This window comes from Castor canadensis, chromosome 15, assembly GCF_047511655.1.
Source record: "Castor canadensis chromosome 15, mCasCan1.hap1v2, whole genome shotgun sequence".
Taxonomy (NCBI): domain Eukaryota; kingdom Metazoa; phylum Chordata; class Mammalia; order Rodentia; family Castoridae; genus Castor; species Castor canadensis.
Window position 1 is genome coordinate 16,710,757 of NC_133400.1, and position 17,219 is coordinate 16,727,975.

The window sequence follows — 17,219 nt, forward strand, 5'->3', positions numbered from 1 at the left end:
AAAGAAAAAAGAAGAGAATTAGATAACTTTCTGCAGAAGACTATAGTTTAACTGCAATAACAACATTTTAATTAAAATTTTAGATGTTAGATACTAAATTATCATTTATAACTCATGCTGAAGCAGATGAGAGTGGATATACATTGAATTGTATTAGTGTCATAGTCTCTATCGTGATATAGGAGTATATATATTAAATTTTTACTCTACTAAGAGCCATTTTGGTACAAAAGTGTTTGAAATGCAGCTCTATGAACAATAGGGAAATGAACCTCATTTTCTAAAACTACATATATATATATATATATATATACATATACATACATACATATGATGTCATATATATGTGACATCATGAAATCCTGGACCAGAATATTATGATCTAAAAAAACTGCTTGCTCAAACCAGGACCCATGGATCTCTAGGAAGCCTTTCACAAATAATTCATATGGGGAAGAACACATAAACATTTAAAAGCATTCGAAAACAAATGTTTCCAATCTTTTTTTTTTTTTTTTTGGTGAGACTGGGGTTTGAACTCTGTGCTTCACACTTATAAAACAGACACTCTACTGCCTGAGCCACAATCTCACATCTATTTGCCCAGGCTGGCTCCAAACCACGATCATCCCATTCTCAGCCTCCCAAGTGACTAGTATTATAGGCTTGAGCCACCAGTGCCCAGCAATTTATTTCTCAGTTCTTTCTTGCCAAGCAAATGTTTGCAATTTTAATTCTAGATAAGGCTTGCAGTTAAAAATCAAAGTTGATGTTACAGTGTGCAGAAAAATTATAAAATAATTTGTACAGTACATACCAAAGTGCTATTAAAAAAACCCCACACATCTTTACAATCACAGTGCAGTGGTATCTCTGTGAAATGATTATCACAATCAGACAATGATCAAACAAACAAGCAAACTACTCACATTATTAATTAGCAATACCTGATCCTGGCACATGCAGGGGTCCAATGTTTGTTGAATGAATGGATAAACAAGGATGTAAAAGTCAGCCAATTCATTCCCTGTGATAGTTTGGCAATTAATCTCACAATACATCTAACTAAGCAAGTAACATGAAGTCAAGGCAATTAGGTTAAAAATATTGACAAAACTATCAAAATATCTGTATAGACAAATATTTACATAAAGTATAAACTTGAATTTCTCATTATCTGTTACTTGCCCTGGTTTTAAAGGATTGAAGATGGGTTAGAGTGATAGGTAAGACTGCAGTAAGAAAAGACTGTACTAGTAACTATTAACCAACCTTATAAATAGTCATGGGCAAGTTTCCCAATACTGACTTTCAGCCATAAAATGCTTTCAAGCATAAAATGAAAGGCAGTTCAACTCTACATAACCTTTAAATACTGTTGACCCATTTTCACAAACTGTACTTAATAAGAATCTATCAAGTTAAGTAGCCAACACTCCTCCCTGAGCAGTATTTTACAAGGGGTAAGAATACTTGTTAAACATCACCCATGACACTTTTTTCTGATTTGTCATCAAAGAGGAATATTCTTTACAACAAAATATCTGAAGTGCTGAAATTTAAGCACTGTTTCACTTTTATTCTGAATTCAAAAAGATGTCCTCAATTATTATTCTATTTCTTATGTATCAACCAGTTATTTTTTAGGTTCAGTATTTCTGATGACTTTAGCCAACTTTTTTTTTTCTTTTTTCAAGTCCTTAATAATTTTTACTATATTTACATTCACTTTAAACATTTCTTCTAAAAAACTAATGTTTGGGATAAATTTAGTATTAGTATCAACTATAGAAAGGTAATTCATGATTTGCAGACATTTTACTTTTCAGAACACGTTCTCATCTCACCTTTTATTTAAACTAAAAATCAAATGGTATCAAAGTAGTATTTGGATTAGGATCCAATTAGACTTTTACTCTATTTTTTTAATAGCTAAAAACTCTACCTTTCTGTCTTAGGCAGATTTTGCTGAGGTTAAAAAACCAAAATAACTAGGCTCAATGGCACACACCAGTATTCCAGCTACTTGGGAGGTAGGGATCGGAAGGATTGTAGTTGAGACCAGGTGAGGCAAAAAGTGCATGAGACCCCGTATCAACTAATAAAAGCTGGGTGTAGTGGTGTGCACTTATAATCCCAGCTGTGCAAGAAGTGTAAATAGGAGTATTATATGCAGGCCAGCATGGGCACAAACTAAGACCCTATTTGAAAATTAACCAAAGCAAAAAAGGATGGGGTGTGCCTCAAGGGCTACAACATGTGCATAGCAAGGACAATATTCTGAGTATATACCCCAGTACCGCCAAGGACAAAAAAGAATGAAAAAAGAAAATAATTAGTAATATTGGAGACATTTCTTCATATAAGTACCTTTACTGTAGGAAAGCCTTGCTGTGTTCTGTCCTTTACCGAGCCCCGGCTGCCCTCAGTCAGGTACCGAGCTCGGTGTTGGGTCTCAGGCTGTACAACTATCTTCAGCTCCTTTCCTTCACTTTTAACAGGATACTGTCCACACAACATAGGGCTCTTCTTTACTCCAGTTCCTTTTTGGTTGTCCAGTGTTCTGAGAAATCAAAGCACAATGTGAAGAAGGTATCAAAAACAGTTTTCTACAAAAGTCATCTAAGATAAAGGAAGAAACAGGATAGGCAATAACATTAAAACCAACTACTTAGCTTACTGACAAAGATACAGTTTAAAGTATCTTTAAACTTTAACAAAGTTTAACTATATGATATAAAAAAGAAAGTTGGACGGTAAAGAAATAATACATGAAGGAGAAAGAAGGAAGATTGAATGCAATCAAACTAATCATTCACATCAAAGTCCAAAACAAAATTATAAAATTACATATATGTGAGCCTTATATAAAACTCAAAGATTTACTAGTACTACTTACTTTTTATTTTATTTTATTTTGGTATTTTGAGACAGGGTCTTGCTATGCAGTCCAGGCTACCTTATAACTCGCTATGTAACCCAGGCTGGCCTTGAACTCAAAAATCCTCATCTCTGCCTCAGATATCTGGGATTAGAGGCATGCACCACCTAGATCAGCTATTACTATTGCTTTCTAATAGGACTTGCAAAGCAAAAGAAAAAGTGGGAGTATAAAAACAAACAAACCAATATGCACACAAAAAAAGGCCAAAAGAATCCAGTAACAATGAAGATATGCGAAGTATATTCTTTTAGATGTCTTTCTCAGTAAAAAGAGAAATTTATAATAAAAAAATCAGTGATTTAATTTTTATGGGAAATTAGCTTTTATTATAAATAATGTTTACTAGAAGTGTGAGTTTTTAGATTATTTTTATTTATGATTAAATGAATAAGGCTCTCAACAAAAAATTTAATCTGGGCTTTACAGCATTGGGAAATCTAAATTACTTTTTAAAATTGTGTTTGTAATGTTTATTTGTTTATAATGCATTTGCTATAAGGAATGTATGTTCAAAGAAAATAATATTCCAAATGGTGATTAAGACTTTAGACCATTTTACTTAATCTGTAAAGTAGCTAATGCATTGCAAATATGTGATGAAAACAAGTAGACAACAATACTGTTAGTCATTTTTTCTTTTGAGCAAGAAGATTTAAAATTATTGATAGTCTTTTTTTTTTATTTTTATTTTTTGGTGGTACTGGAGTTTTAACTCAGGGCTTTGTACTTGATAGTCCAGTGCTCTACTGCTTGGGCCACACCTCTAGCCCTCCATATACATTGTGGGGGAATGGGGGACATAACTAGGATTTTAAGTTAGGGCTTCACACTTGCTAATCAGGCAGGCACTCTTATCACTTGAGCCACTCCGCCAGCCCTTTTTTTGTGTTGGGTATTTTCCAGATAGGGTCTCATAAACTATCTGCCTGGGTTGGCTTTGAACTGAGATTCTCCTGATCTCTGCCTCCTGAGTAGCTAGGATTACAGGGGTGAGCCGTAGGTGCCCAGCTCTATGTACAGTTTTAAAAAGTCAGGAGCTATCATGCTTTCTGACTCACACTAAGAACTCATAAACTGAACAAAAATCTCAAGTAAGCAGATCAGAGGAGGAATGTTACGACTTCAAATACAGAGGATCTAAACAGCCTTACACTTGTCTCTAATGTTTACCACTCCAGGAGTAAACAACTTGTTGTCTCAATCATCAAGAACACAGGGAAAAAAGGCAGTAGATTCAATAAAAGGAGAACTAGGCTGAACCCCTTGGCTAGAAAAAGGGCAGAAGAATGAAGGAAAGAAGGGGTGGAATTGACAGAAATGCAGTAAGGACCACTTAAGTATGTGGCAGTTTTCAGAGCAAATGTTGTACTTAAATCACCTGAACCTTGCACAGTTCATGAAACAACAGGAATTGAAAAAATGTTTGCTGATGAAAGCAAATAGGAAGAAGAAAGGGACAAAAATGGAAAGCAGTGGGAAAATGGAACTTCTCAAATGTTAAGATAAGAAAGACCAGATTTTAATTGTACAAGGATCTGTAAGTTTGACATAATTAAGTCAAAGATCACCTATATAAGTCATTTAAAAGGCTCTAGAAGAACAGACTCTATGAACAAAAATATTCAGCTGAAGTTGAAATGATGGGACAAGAAACTTGTGTTTTTTTAAAAATCATTCTGGGAGACATTCATACATTTGACCTGAATAGTGTGCAATTCCTTACACATGAAATTCTATAATAACATTCTGGGTTTTCATTCATCTTACTATCAAAGCAAAAACATCATTTATTGAAACCATGTAAAAATACTCTCTACCTAGACATACAAAAAGCAACTGAAAGACAGCATAGCAAAAATGATAATTGAAGTTGTCTTTCTTACAGGACTGAAAGTGTGGCTCAAGTAGTTAAGTCCTGAGTTTAAATCCCAGTACTGCCAAACAAAGTAAAAAGTAGCAAAACCATCAAAGGGCTGGAGGAGTGGCTCAAGTAGCAGAGCACTCGCAAGTACAAGCCCTGAGTTCAGTCACCAGTAATGTGGAAAAAAAAAAAGGTTGTATTGTGTGATTTGTGTATTGATTATGGGTTACTTTCTTGTATTTTTTAAATAGTAGTAATTCATCTGTATAAGTTTTATTACAAGGAAGGAAATTTTTATCTTGAAATATAAAGAAAATATGTATGGTACATCAAAATCAACTTGGCCAGATAGATCTTTACAATCACTTATGCTAGTCAAGCTAATGTTTTATGTGGGGACATAAATGAAAATGAGTTCTATTACTGCAGTACAACGAAGTATTTTTTTCTTTCTTTTTTTTTTTGGTGGCACTGGGTTAAACTTAGGGCCCCATTATTTGCTAGGCAGGCACTCTACCACTTGAGCCACTCCACTAGTCCAAAACAAAATACCTTACTTGGGATGAAGACCGTAGAGTAAGTTGGCAAAATATATACATATACATTGAGGCATAAAGAATAACACATGGAATTAAGCAATTTCTGAAATGATTTTTTTTTTTTTGAGACAGGGTCTTGCTATGTAGCCCACGCTGGCATGCAAATCACTATATAAGCCAAGTCAGGCCTTGATCTGGCCTCCAGAATACTGAGATTATAGCAAATGTACTACCACTCCTGGCTTTGAAATAGTTTTTAATTAATTTATTTATTTTGGTGGGACTAGAATTTGAACTCAGGACTTGTGCTTGCAAAGCAGGTGCTCTATTGCTTGAGCCACATCTTCAGTTCATTTTATTCTGGTTATTTTGAAGACAGGGACTCTTGAACTATTTGCCTAGGGTGGCCTTTGAACCACAATCCTCCTAATCTCAGCCTCTGAAATGATATTTTAAAATTTCTTAAAGTCTTTATTATCTAAGTTTAAGTGTTAAACTAGAAAATATGTATATTTAGATCTACAGACATGTAAAACAAAGAAAACAACTAATTCTTGAAATCAAATTATAAATTCTCAAGGTACAATGCCATAAGAAAAAACAAGAAAAGAGCAATTAGTAATATGGGGTTTTATTTATTTATTTTTTTGGTGCTAGGATAAAACCCAGGGCCTCTCTCATATTAGTAAGCAGTCTATGACTGAGCTAACACCCCAAGCTGGAATTTAACTTATAAACGTGAACTAAAAAGGAAACTCCAGTGTGTGGCATATTCTATTCACAAATCTTAAAATGACATTCTAATTCCTTTGTACTACACAATCCTGATTGTCTGTATCACAAAATAATTTTCATTATAAGATGCCTAAAATAGGTTTCATATCCACATGGCATCATATCTGAACTCACAGAAATGTCAAGAAGAAATGGGGGCTACTCATTCTTAGTGCATTTAGTTGAAGAATTTAAGAATGACATGGTTAGCAATATTTAAGTAAATACAAAGCAGACTTCTCTTCAATTTTTTTCTTAATAAATTCTTAACATTTTACTTATAAAAAGTCTTTCCACATGTTACTAGATTTATATATGGTATCTTAAAGATGACTAAACTGCTACATACAACATATTTGAAAGTTCATTTTCTAAATATATGTGTCATTATATAAACTACAAAACATGGCATATTATATATAAGGTGTTATATAACTTATCTCTCAAAACATTTTAACATTTCATGCTTCTAATATCTTTCTCTTTGTTGAAGAACACAGGTAATTAGCTAGAGGCTACAAAATTGTTTTCAAGGTGTATTTTTCCATATATTTTACATTTAGTTTCAGCCTTTCCTTAATATTTCTTTTCTTTTTTCATTTTTTCTCTTTCTTGGCAGCACTGGGGTTTGAGCTTAGTGGTTTGCACTTGCAAGGCAGGTGCTCTACCATTTAAGCCACACCTCCAGGCCTCCTCAGTATTTCTTTAAATTCAAAATTTAAACTTCATTTCTATATACTACCACCAAATAATTTTCCATTCCCTAAGAAGATAGACATTTCTTCTGCTGCTTGATGGATTATTTCAATGAAATTAAGTTATTTCAATGAAAGATTGTTGTCTTGACCAGTGGCATTATACTTTTTCTGGGTAAACTTAAATCATTTCTAAGATATTATCTAGCATATAAAAGTATAAGCAAAAAAGATGTAGGTCAAGATATTTTTTTATTTAGCAGCTACAAATCACTGTGTCCCTAAGTCAAAATTTTACTTGCTCTTAATTTGAACCTTCAACACCTATTTTAGCACAAATGTGAAGATCTTGTTCACTGGAACTTAAGAGACTTCCATTGAAACCCAAATAAATTTATAAATGTATTTATAAATTGATGAAACCTTTACATCTGTGATATTAGTCACACTTACTTAAGTGATTATGTATTATGTTTCAAAGCCTTATACATTTAATAGTTCTAAAACTATTACATTCTGGAATTCTTGACTCTGTTAGGTGGCAACATTTTAGGAAAGGCCATATCTTGTTTTCTTTTAGAAAATTTCCTAATCTGGACTTTCTAAAACTGAAAAGCACTTTAATGTTTATTTTTATTTAACTATTTCATCCTAAAGGAGCTTAAATAAAAAGTATGAAAGAAAATAATGTAAGACTAATTCTTGCTATTACTTTTTAAATGTACGGAGGGTATATCTAAGGACATGTTTAACATATATTAAGAACATTATAATATTCAACTAGATTTTTAATGTAAGAGAGAACAATGATAATGATCAAGCAGTAAACCAATTTAAAGCTTTTGTACTACTTTTTGTGATAAGCTCAAATTATAAGGGATCCTGGGCCAACTAAAAAAATCATATCCTGCATCCCAAAATTAATTCTGAGTTCAGTGAGTTACATTTTACTAAACCACATTGAATATACTGTAGGAAAATCTACTTTAATAAGATAAATAAACATTACAATTAAAGTACTAAAAGAAATTAAAGTTAAAAATAAGTCAAACTAGCCTACATTCTATCAGTGAATATTCTATATTACAATTACTGAAATATATTTAGTGAGTAGTGTGTACTGGTGCAAATGGACAAAAACTCAAACATGTACCATGATCCTGTTCCATTACCCAGAATCACGGAAAAAATAGGGATTAAAAAAAATCCTCAACTGGCACAGTGTATCAAATGAAAAAAGCTTAAAACATATGAACCTTATAGGATGAGAATTTGGCCATCAATTTCTTTTCTTGTCTTGGAGAGGTAAAAAGAAAAAACAAAATAAAACCTAAAATTTCTCAAAAATGTAATGGTAACAAGCCATATGGAGAAACACTGCTAAAGAGCATAAATTAGCTTTTGGAGAATGTTTTGAGTTGTTTTAGCTAGAGCTATTACATTGCTACTTATTTTTATACGTAAAAATATTTTAAAATCCTTTAAAAATACAATTCCATTTGAAATTTGAAAGTTATTTCAAAATAGATTACTTTCATTTTCTACTACCTCACTAAACCAGTAATAAGATATCTAACGCTACAATCCATTGTTAGTTTATTTTTTCTCCAATAAAACTTGATAATTAAGCTAAAATTTTCACGGATTTCAGTGAGAATATTAGCATCTTTGCTGTATAAGCAAACTTGAGCTGAGCAATTAAGAAAAGTTGGGAATGATTTGTTGTTTGTTTTGTATAATGGTGATAGAACTTTAAAAAATATGAATACCAACCCATTTCCAGCTTTTGAGTTGCTTTTGTTGTCCGTGGTAAGCTGAGAAAGCACATAGTGAGGTGCTTTGGCACTGTCGGCATCAAATATATCCATATTAGATTCTTCACAATCTCGTCGTTTGACCCCCGGCCTCTGCTTTGGATTTCGTTTTCGTGATTTACGAGGTACCTCAGTGTTATCATTGTAGGAACTGGTGCTCATGTTACTGAAGTTGGAGGGGGAATCCTCCATCCACATACTGCAGCTCTGCTCAGATTCCAATCCACACCCCTCATCCTGGCAGGACATCCGACTGTTATCCAGCAAGTCCTCAGGTGGTGGTGAGATGTACAACACTGTGTGCCTCTTCGGGGTTGTTGGATGCTGCTGAACTGTGTTACTGGTTAACTGCTTTTCACTTACCCCTCTGTTACTTACCCCCAAGGCTGAGGAGCAGCTCTCCACTTGCATAGCCTTGCTGTCGGTGACTGAGGTAGAATAAATGGTAGGGCTGGAAGAGGTGGTAAAGGAGCTGCAAGCACCGCCCATGGAGGAAGAGGAGGGAGCTGAAGAAGCATCTGCAGTGTACAATTCAAGAGTAAATACACTATACATGTTTTCACCAATGCTGGCTAGCAGTCCCATTGAAAATGTGATTTGTGAACTGATTTGCTTTTCCCCAAAATGAATAGTTGGAATTTGGTTAAGTTTTAGAATATAAATGCTTTAAGCGTACAAGGCCTAAGAAATATAATTTTTTAAAATGCCCAAATAGCATTATTTTATTTCGTGTTGTAATCGATAGATTTTTTTAAATGTAATTTAGTGTTTTAAGCTGTAAAGCAAGAATAAAGCTTTTTATTGCCTCAGCTGGACGTTCTGTTGAACTTTAATCATTTAAAGTAATAAAGAAAACCCCAATATGAAACATATGCTTGTGGTCCACATTCAATGCCAATTAAATAATTCATTATAGAATTTGAAAAGTGGGACTGTGCTTAGCCACAAAATATTAAAATAAGTTTCTAACCTATGAAGCAGAGAACTACAGGTCATTTTTAATGCAGACACTCCCTGCTTCAGAGGCAAATCCTGGAATAAAAATATGAGAAAATAAATGAGAAAAGAGCTGCTGATTATTCCAGATATCAATTATAAAATGAGAAATAAATAGAAAAATATATAATCAACTAAATTGGGGGCAAAATGGAACTGGTACCATCACTATAATTGATTGTAAAATCTATGAAAATAAAGGTGAAAGGGTTTGATTTGGAACATGCTGGGTTGAAGAAGATAAACAAGTTAACCACTGAGAGTCTCCAGAAGTTAGAAGTGGCAATTCAAAACCATGAACTCTAAAACAAGTAAATCCATCCTTTAAGAATAAATACAAAGCAGAATAAGGAATACTAGATGGATTTCTCTTACAAAATACTTGGTTACATGCTCAGAAATGGGTTACCACTGCCCATTACCTCTCTCCTTGAAAGGGCCTGCTTAATTATGACTATTAAGGTAATTTTCTGACATGATAGTGAACAGTAAATTTTACTGGCTAAGTCTAGTTAAGCATGAAAATCTCTGGAGAGCCTCAGAATTAATCCCTATAAAGAGGGTTTTTAAAAAATAAAACCATATATCTATTATGCCTAGCAAAAAAGAATTAAGTAGATCTTCTCAGACTGTGTGGCAACTGGCAGTAGTAGTACTGAGAATACTACTACTTTGACAAACTTAACTTAACCTCAGAGTGATGCTAAACATTGCTTAGGCTGGAAATGGTTATTCATAAAACTTTACAAAAACCATTTTATCTTGTATAAGATATGTAAAGGTTTATGATCATACACATAAAATAGGTAATATGTGAGACAACTAAAATATGTTTAAATTTAATTTCCACATATAGCCATGTATGCCACAGTTTTAAAGTGTACAATAAAACTTAAAACTGTGATGTGCCATATAGAAATTACAATACTCGTATCAATTATAAAGAATAAGATGTAAGAATGTTAATGTTTACATAGCCACAAGCCAATGCCAAAGATCTATTTTTCAATTGAAAAATATATATCAAACATTTAAATTATTTGAAAGAACTACAACCACCCAGAATTTTTCACTACTATCAAGGCTAAAAAGCACAGTAATTAATATTAGCCATCAAAAATGTAATGTACATAATGCCACATGGAAAGATTTTCAGCCCAATGTAAGTTAAAGAACCTAAAGGAAATAGATGATACCAGTTCCATTTTCCAGTTTGTATCCTTGTCAAATGCAGTAGCTGAAATTAGAAAATTCAGTCACTTTGAAACTGCATTCCAATTTAAAGAAAAATCTATCAAATTTGTATCATGCATTATTGCAATGTTTTCTTAGTAAACAAGTATTTTAGAAGACTTGTAAGAACTATAAAATCTAGATGCTAATGTCAGTGACAGTTTAGGAGCTGATTTGTAGCCACTTTGGGTTTAAATATAAAGTTTTTTCCTAACTTTGAAAAATACTACAGAACTCATTTTAGGAAAAAATAGGAAAGATATGTCTAAAACATTCCTCCATCTGTTCCAACTATTGGCAAAAATAAAACTAAATTTGTGTATGTACATGTGTGTGCATGTGTATCAGTCTGATTTTGATCTGCAGAGAAATACAAGTAGTTCACAGGCAGTATCTGCAGTGGAACACATAAAGGATATGGCATTAATGCTGTGAACTTGTATTTCTATAAAGTGGCTTTCCCCCACCCTCTGTTTTGAATCTAAGTTTCATGCATATGATGATACAGAATATGAACATCTCAGGGATCCCTATCAATGACAGATGGAAAGTATATGTGAAAAGCAATAATGAACTCAATACCACATAATGTGGCTGTGACATTCTGATGTATTTTGTTGTTTTGTTTTGTTTCAGATTCAAGATTCCTAAATTACAGCTCCTTTAATTCCTGTAATTCCCTAAGTGACCTGAACATTGAGAGTATTTTTGGTTATAATTTTGGCCTTTTGCTTCAGAATGATAAAGATGACAGTCTTTTTTTTTCTCACTTAAAACTAACTTTCAAACACCTGTGAGATTATATGAATCAGGTAAATTAGGAAAGTTGCTAGATTATCACAGGATGGGGACTGGTTGCCAAGGGAACCAACCATGTGCTCAAAGGGTGTGAACTCAGAGCTCCATGAGGGACAGAAGGGAGGGCTGAAGGTTGAGTTGTTCACCAATGACCAAATATTTAATCAATTATCCCTACATAATGAAGGCTTCATAAAAATCCAAACAGACTGAGTTCAGAGGCTTTCAGGAAGGTAATCAAGAACACATCCATATGCTAGGAGAGAGGTGTCACAACAGGGACCAATGCTTCTGCATTCACTACCCTTGTAGATCTTGCCTTGTGTATTTTTTCACTGAACTGCTTATTTGTATCCTTTAAAATATGGAGTAAAATGTATTTCCCTGAGTTCTATTAGTTGCTCTAGCAAATTAATTGAACCCAAGGACAGGATCATGGGAATTTCAATTTATAGTCAGTCAGAAGCCAAAATTTGAAATGTATATTGAATTTTACCAAGTTAAATTGGCAAATAAATGTAGGCTGAAGGAAAAAAAAAAGGATATACTACACAATTATTTGAATATATATTGTTAAAGCAGCATTATGAAATGGAAAATATTAAGTGCTTCGTGGTAACTACGTGCTATTTCTAAAGAGTGATCTAATAACTTTCCTGAAACTGTATATAAGACAAAACCTACTTGCATGTTAATCCATAAATCTACCAAGAATAAAAATACCCTTAGTATTATTCCATTAAAATATAAATCTAAAAACAATGATATCAAGAACATTTTAGATTTCTAATCATTTTTTGTCAATTTCAAGCATTCCCAGGAAAGCATCAGAATATTCCTGGGAATGTTGTGTTAATATATATACAAATACCTATCAGACATAGTATCATTAGATATCAAGAAACAGTTTAACTAGCCTTCTACAGAATTAAAATGCTAATATAATCTTGCCCCATCTATATATTCATTTTTATTTGTATGTTCCTGTAAACAAAATATGACAACTACTTTCTCTCCCCATATCCTTTTTGGTGCAGTCTCTATTCTTTAACTGTTAGGAATGTACAGTCTAGGTTTAATTATAAAAAATACAGAAACTCCAACATGAAAGTGTTTTAATAATTGCTTTTATTTTCTCTTTTGAGCAGAATATTTGAGTATTTCTACTTTGTAACTTCATAATTTTATTTGTTCCTTAAGTCTGCTGTTCATCTTTATAAACTTCTAAGTTTTTCTTTCTCTCCTAAAATTATTTCCCATCCAAGTAACATGCAAATAAATTTTTGTTTTTCATTTGTGATAGAATTATTTTTAAACCTAATTTAATTTACATAGAGTAATTTAATTTTTCCACAATATTTTCTGTGAACATAGAAAATACCACAAGTGAAAGAGAAAACTGATAGTCCCATCTACAAATTACTAATGGAAATTTCTAATCTTGGTAGTTTAATTTAAAATTTGAAAGTGAAGGGAATCATCATATTTAATAGTATTCTGTATTTAAGTCTAATAACTACACATTTATCAGTAGCCAATTACTAGTTCAAATGCCAAAAATTATAGATAACCTAAACTGTATATATGACTTCTTTTAAGAATTGACAGAAGGTTACAGCACTTTCATAGCATGCAAAAAGCCCTGAGTTCCATTCCTGGCAGTACAAAAATTATTGATGGAATCATTACTGTGCACTATGAATATTCAAAATATTTGGGATAAAAAGACCAGCAGATAAAACCTGCCAGTACTTTAAATTTGAGGTCAAAATGAAAATAGATTTTAAGTGGTACCACATATAGAAACCTGTATGTTTATCTTCCTTAAAACTATATTTTAAAAATTAAGAACTTAGTTCTAGATATGTCAACTAGAAGTTATTTAACTATCATTTTAGTAATTAAAATGCCACAAAAAAGAGAAGTTACTTTATATGGAACTTACCCATACTTTTTATAAAAAACCCTGAAATTGGAAACTTTAAGTCCTCAAAACAAATAAATACCTTTTGCTGATTTAAAACGTGAGGTAGAAATGATACTTAACTCAAGATCAAATCTGATCCCTATCATTTAAATACACATATGTATTTTATAATTTTTTAGTAAATGTGCAAAATCAATTGAGTTTTCTAAAAAAAAAAAAAAGTCACCGAAACAAAAGTCATAAAATTTTGTAAGTGTGCTAAGTGGACCAATAGTGGAACGGAGAAGGAATAAACTATTGACTATTCAGAAACTAATCCTAAAAACTGACACAGGATATTTGGAAATAATTTCTGGTCTAAAACACATTGTTAAACCTTAAGTTATTCTTTGTAAGGATAATTTTTCTTACTGGTAACAATGACTTCAACTCTAAAGGTCTTATCTGATAAAAGTCACCAGATATAAGAGTATATTTTCAGATCAAAGAAGAAAGATATTCAGAGAAAAAAAACTATAAGGCAAACATTCACATTGCCAAGATACTAAAATATAACTAGATACACAAAGTGGCTGCAAACCTGCTTTGTCAACACCTTACATGCCAACCTTCATTATCTACTTTTCTTCTTCTTCTCATAATATTAACGTAAAGTTTAAAACTTTACAAAAGGTTTAGTTTCAATCAGTATCAATCCACTATTTAGAAAAAAATAAGAGGAAGAAAGAAAGAAGGAAAGAAAGAAAGACTTATGAAGAAGTCTGAAAACGAGACCGACCTATACCCTGGGTGAGATTGGATGGGTTAAGTGTCTCTGGCACTATTTCTCTTCACTATTGACAGACACTGTCACACAACCCACCACACGATGCCTGTCTCTGAATGGCGAAGCTAGAATGCAAGTTAAGTGTATTAATAGAAAAAACAACTAGCATCCCAGCATATAAAATAAGCAATCCAGATTACTTCACAAAAAAACAAAAATTTTAGGGCTGATCATTTAATTTACATGTTTAAACAATTTCCCACTTATACTTTTTCCCACCCAACATAAGTTTACATGCTACAAGAAGCAATGTTTTAATAAACTTTGAAAAATTAAATTATTAACATCCAAATAAATGCACGTAGGAAAATTTCTTACCCAAAATTTTAGTTGACTCATATTCACCAAATTGTAATCGTGTTTACAAATGCAATCTAATCCATAAACCAGAATGCTCTCTTTCATGTATTTTTAGGCTATGCCCTTAACCCAAACTTTCTCAGAGTAGAAAAAGATATATTCTGAACAATACACTTGAGCTGTTAAGAAATACCTGTATGTTAGCAACAAAAGAATGTTTTCATTTCTCAGGTTACACTGATTCCAACATACTTCCTTATCCTCCCAGCAAAAAGTTATGCATTTGTAACTTTAAATTAGACATGTATAAAATGTCTGATCCAAAGGCTTTTTATGCTCTGCTGGGATTTATTTTTTATTTTTACGTGGGACTAGAGTTTGAACTCAGGGCTTTGTTCTTGCAAAGCAGGCACTCTACCACCTGAGGATACCTCTAGTCCTCCAAAAGGCTTTTTTATAAAAGTAATTAGCACTGCTGATTGAAAAAGGTTTGCTAATAACTTATTGGAGAACATCTCTTTCTTTCATAGTCCATCAAATTGTGATTCAAGGTTCTACTTCTATAAAATAATTATTTTTAGTTTTTAATCTGAATTATCGTACAATACATTTATGGGCCATGTAACACAACTTTTGGGTTAACAACAGACTGTATCTGTGATAGTGGTCCCACGAGTTCTATCACTTAGTAACACAGCAGTCTTAGCTGTGTTATGTATACTTTATGATGTTCAAATAATGTGGAATCACTTAATGATGCCTTTCTCAGAACTTATTCCCATTATTATGTGACATCTAACTATAATTATTTTTACTTTATCCAAATACAATATACACAGAGTATTTACCAAAGGATGCTTACTAAAAAATAAAATGCTTATTCTGACATATCAATGTTTAATAAAATGTATCTTTTGTCCTGTATGCTGGTTGACCAGCTTATCTAAACACTGTATAAAGTATGTTTTAAGTACACATCAAATAATTTGATTTTTTTTTTTTCAGTGCTGGGGATTGAACTCAGGGCCTCACACATGCTAAGCAATTGTTCTACCTCTGAGCTACACCCCCAGCCCCAAAATTTTATTTTTATTTTTATTTTTTATTTACTTATTTATTTTTTTAATTTTCAAGGTAGACTTTTAAGTTCTGCCTTTTGGAAGATCTCAAAGCCTTTAAGATTCATATCCATTAAAATATCTTTCCACATAAAAATGCATTTTAAATATGTACTTCATATGGGTTAACTGACCTTATAGTTTAATTTTCAGCTAAGTAATACATACATAGTTTAAAAACTAATACTATAAGACCTACTATAATCAAAATCCACCCCCAACTCCAGCTTACCTAACCAACTTACTAAAACCCACACCATCCCAACCTCCAGTCCTACACCTCATTGGTAATTACTTTTAAGACTCAGATTTTTAATTTTATTTATTTACCTCTATGTTTCTTTTTTTTTATTCTTTTATTCACATGTGCATACATTGTTTGGGTCATTTCTCCCCCCTGCCCCACTCCTCCACTCTCTCCCCCATTCCCCCCTCAGTTCCAAGCAGGTCGTGTTCTGCCTTTATCACTAGTTTTGTTGAAGAAAAGAGACAAGCCTAATAAGGAAGACAAAGTGTTTTTGCTAGTTGAGTTGAGGATAGCTATACAGAAATATTCCTAGCATTGCTTTCGTGTACATGTGTTATGACCCATGTTGATTCATCTCTAACTGATCTTTACCCTGGTTACTGATCCCCTTCTCATGATAACTTCTGTTGCTTTACAGTTTCTGTATTAGCTCCTCTGGAGTGGGAACATCAAACACTTTCATGTTTTGGGTTTTCTACCTATTTCTATATCACCCAAATGTGCTCTCCCCTTGTCATGTGGTCCCAGTCCAACCACATTGCTGCATTTGCCCTAGATCTAAAGTCCGCATATAAGGGAAAACATACGATTTTTGGTCTTCTGAGCTTGGCTGACCTCGCTCAGAATGATGTTCTCTAGTTCCATCCATTTACCTGCAAATGATAAGACTTCATTGTTTTTCATGGCTGAGTAAAATTCCATTGTGTACAAGTACCACATTTTCTTGATCCATTCATCAATAGTGGGGCATCTTGGTTGTTAAGAATTTTATTTTTAAATGCTTTAAAAATTCTTTATGACTTAAAGATAAAGCTGGGCTCATGCCTATAATCCTAGCTACTCAGGAGACAGAGATCAGGAGGATCGGAGTTCAAAGCCAGCCAGGGTAAGCAGTTCCGTGAGACCCTATCTCAAAAAACCCTTTACAAAAAAGGGGGGGGGGGCCGCTGGTGGAGTGGCTCAAGGTGAACACTCTGAGTTCAAATCCCAGTACCACAAAAAAAAAAAAAAAAAGATAAAAATGCTTTCTGTCATCAAGTGATTTAAGTTCTTCAGGGTAGCATCGCTGGTCAATAATGGGTGACGGTTGAGATCCCAGACATATTCCTCTAACTCAAGTTCAAACAAAAATAAATTATACTAGTTG

The 17,219-nt window shown here is 33.0% G+C and overlaps 1 protein-coding gene across 7 annotated transcripts in view; it reads right to left on the reverse strand.

Annotated features, from left to right (window-relative positions):
* Nucleotides 1–17,219, reverse strand: part of Nfat5 (nuclear factor of activated T cells 5) — a 109,398-nt gene that overhangs the window by 41,913 nt on the left and 50,266 nt on the right. For 4 of the 7 annotated variants that reach the window (XM_074055749.1, XM_074055748.1, XM_074055750.1 and 1 more), the window contains 2 exons: nucleotides 8,587–9,145; nucleotides 2,371–2,563 (listed from right to left, as the gene is read on the reverse strand). In XM_074055749.1, the coding sequence (XP_073911850.1) occupies nucleotides 2,371–2,563; nucleotides 8,587–9,145 (752 nt within the window). Of the gene's footprint in view, nucleotides 1–2,370; nucleotides 2,564–8,586; nucleotides 9,146–9,597; nucleotides 9,660–17,219 lie in introns of all 7 variants that reach the window. The other 3 variants (XM_074055753.1, XM_020165528.2, XM_074055754.1) reach the window with 3 other exon arrangements.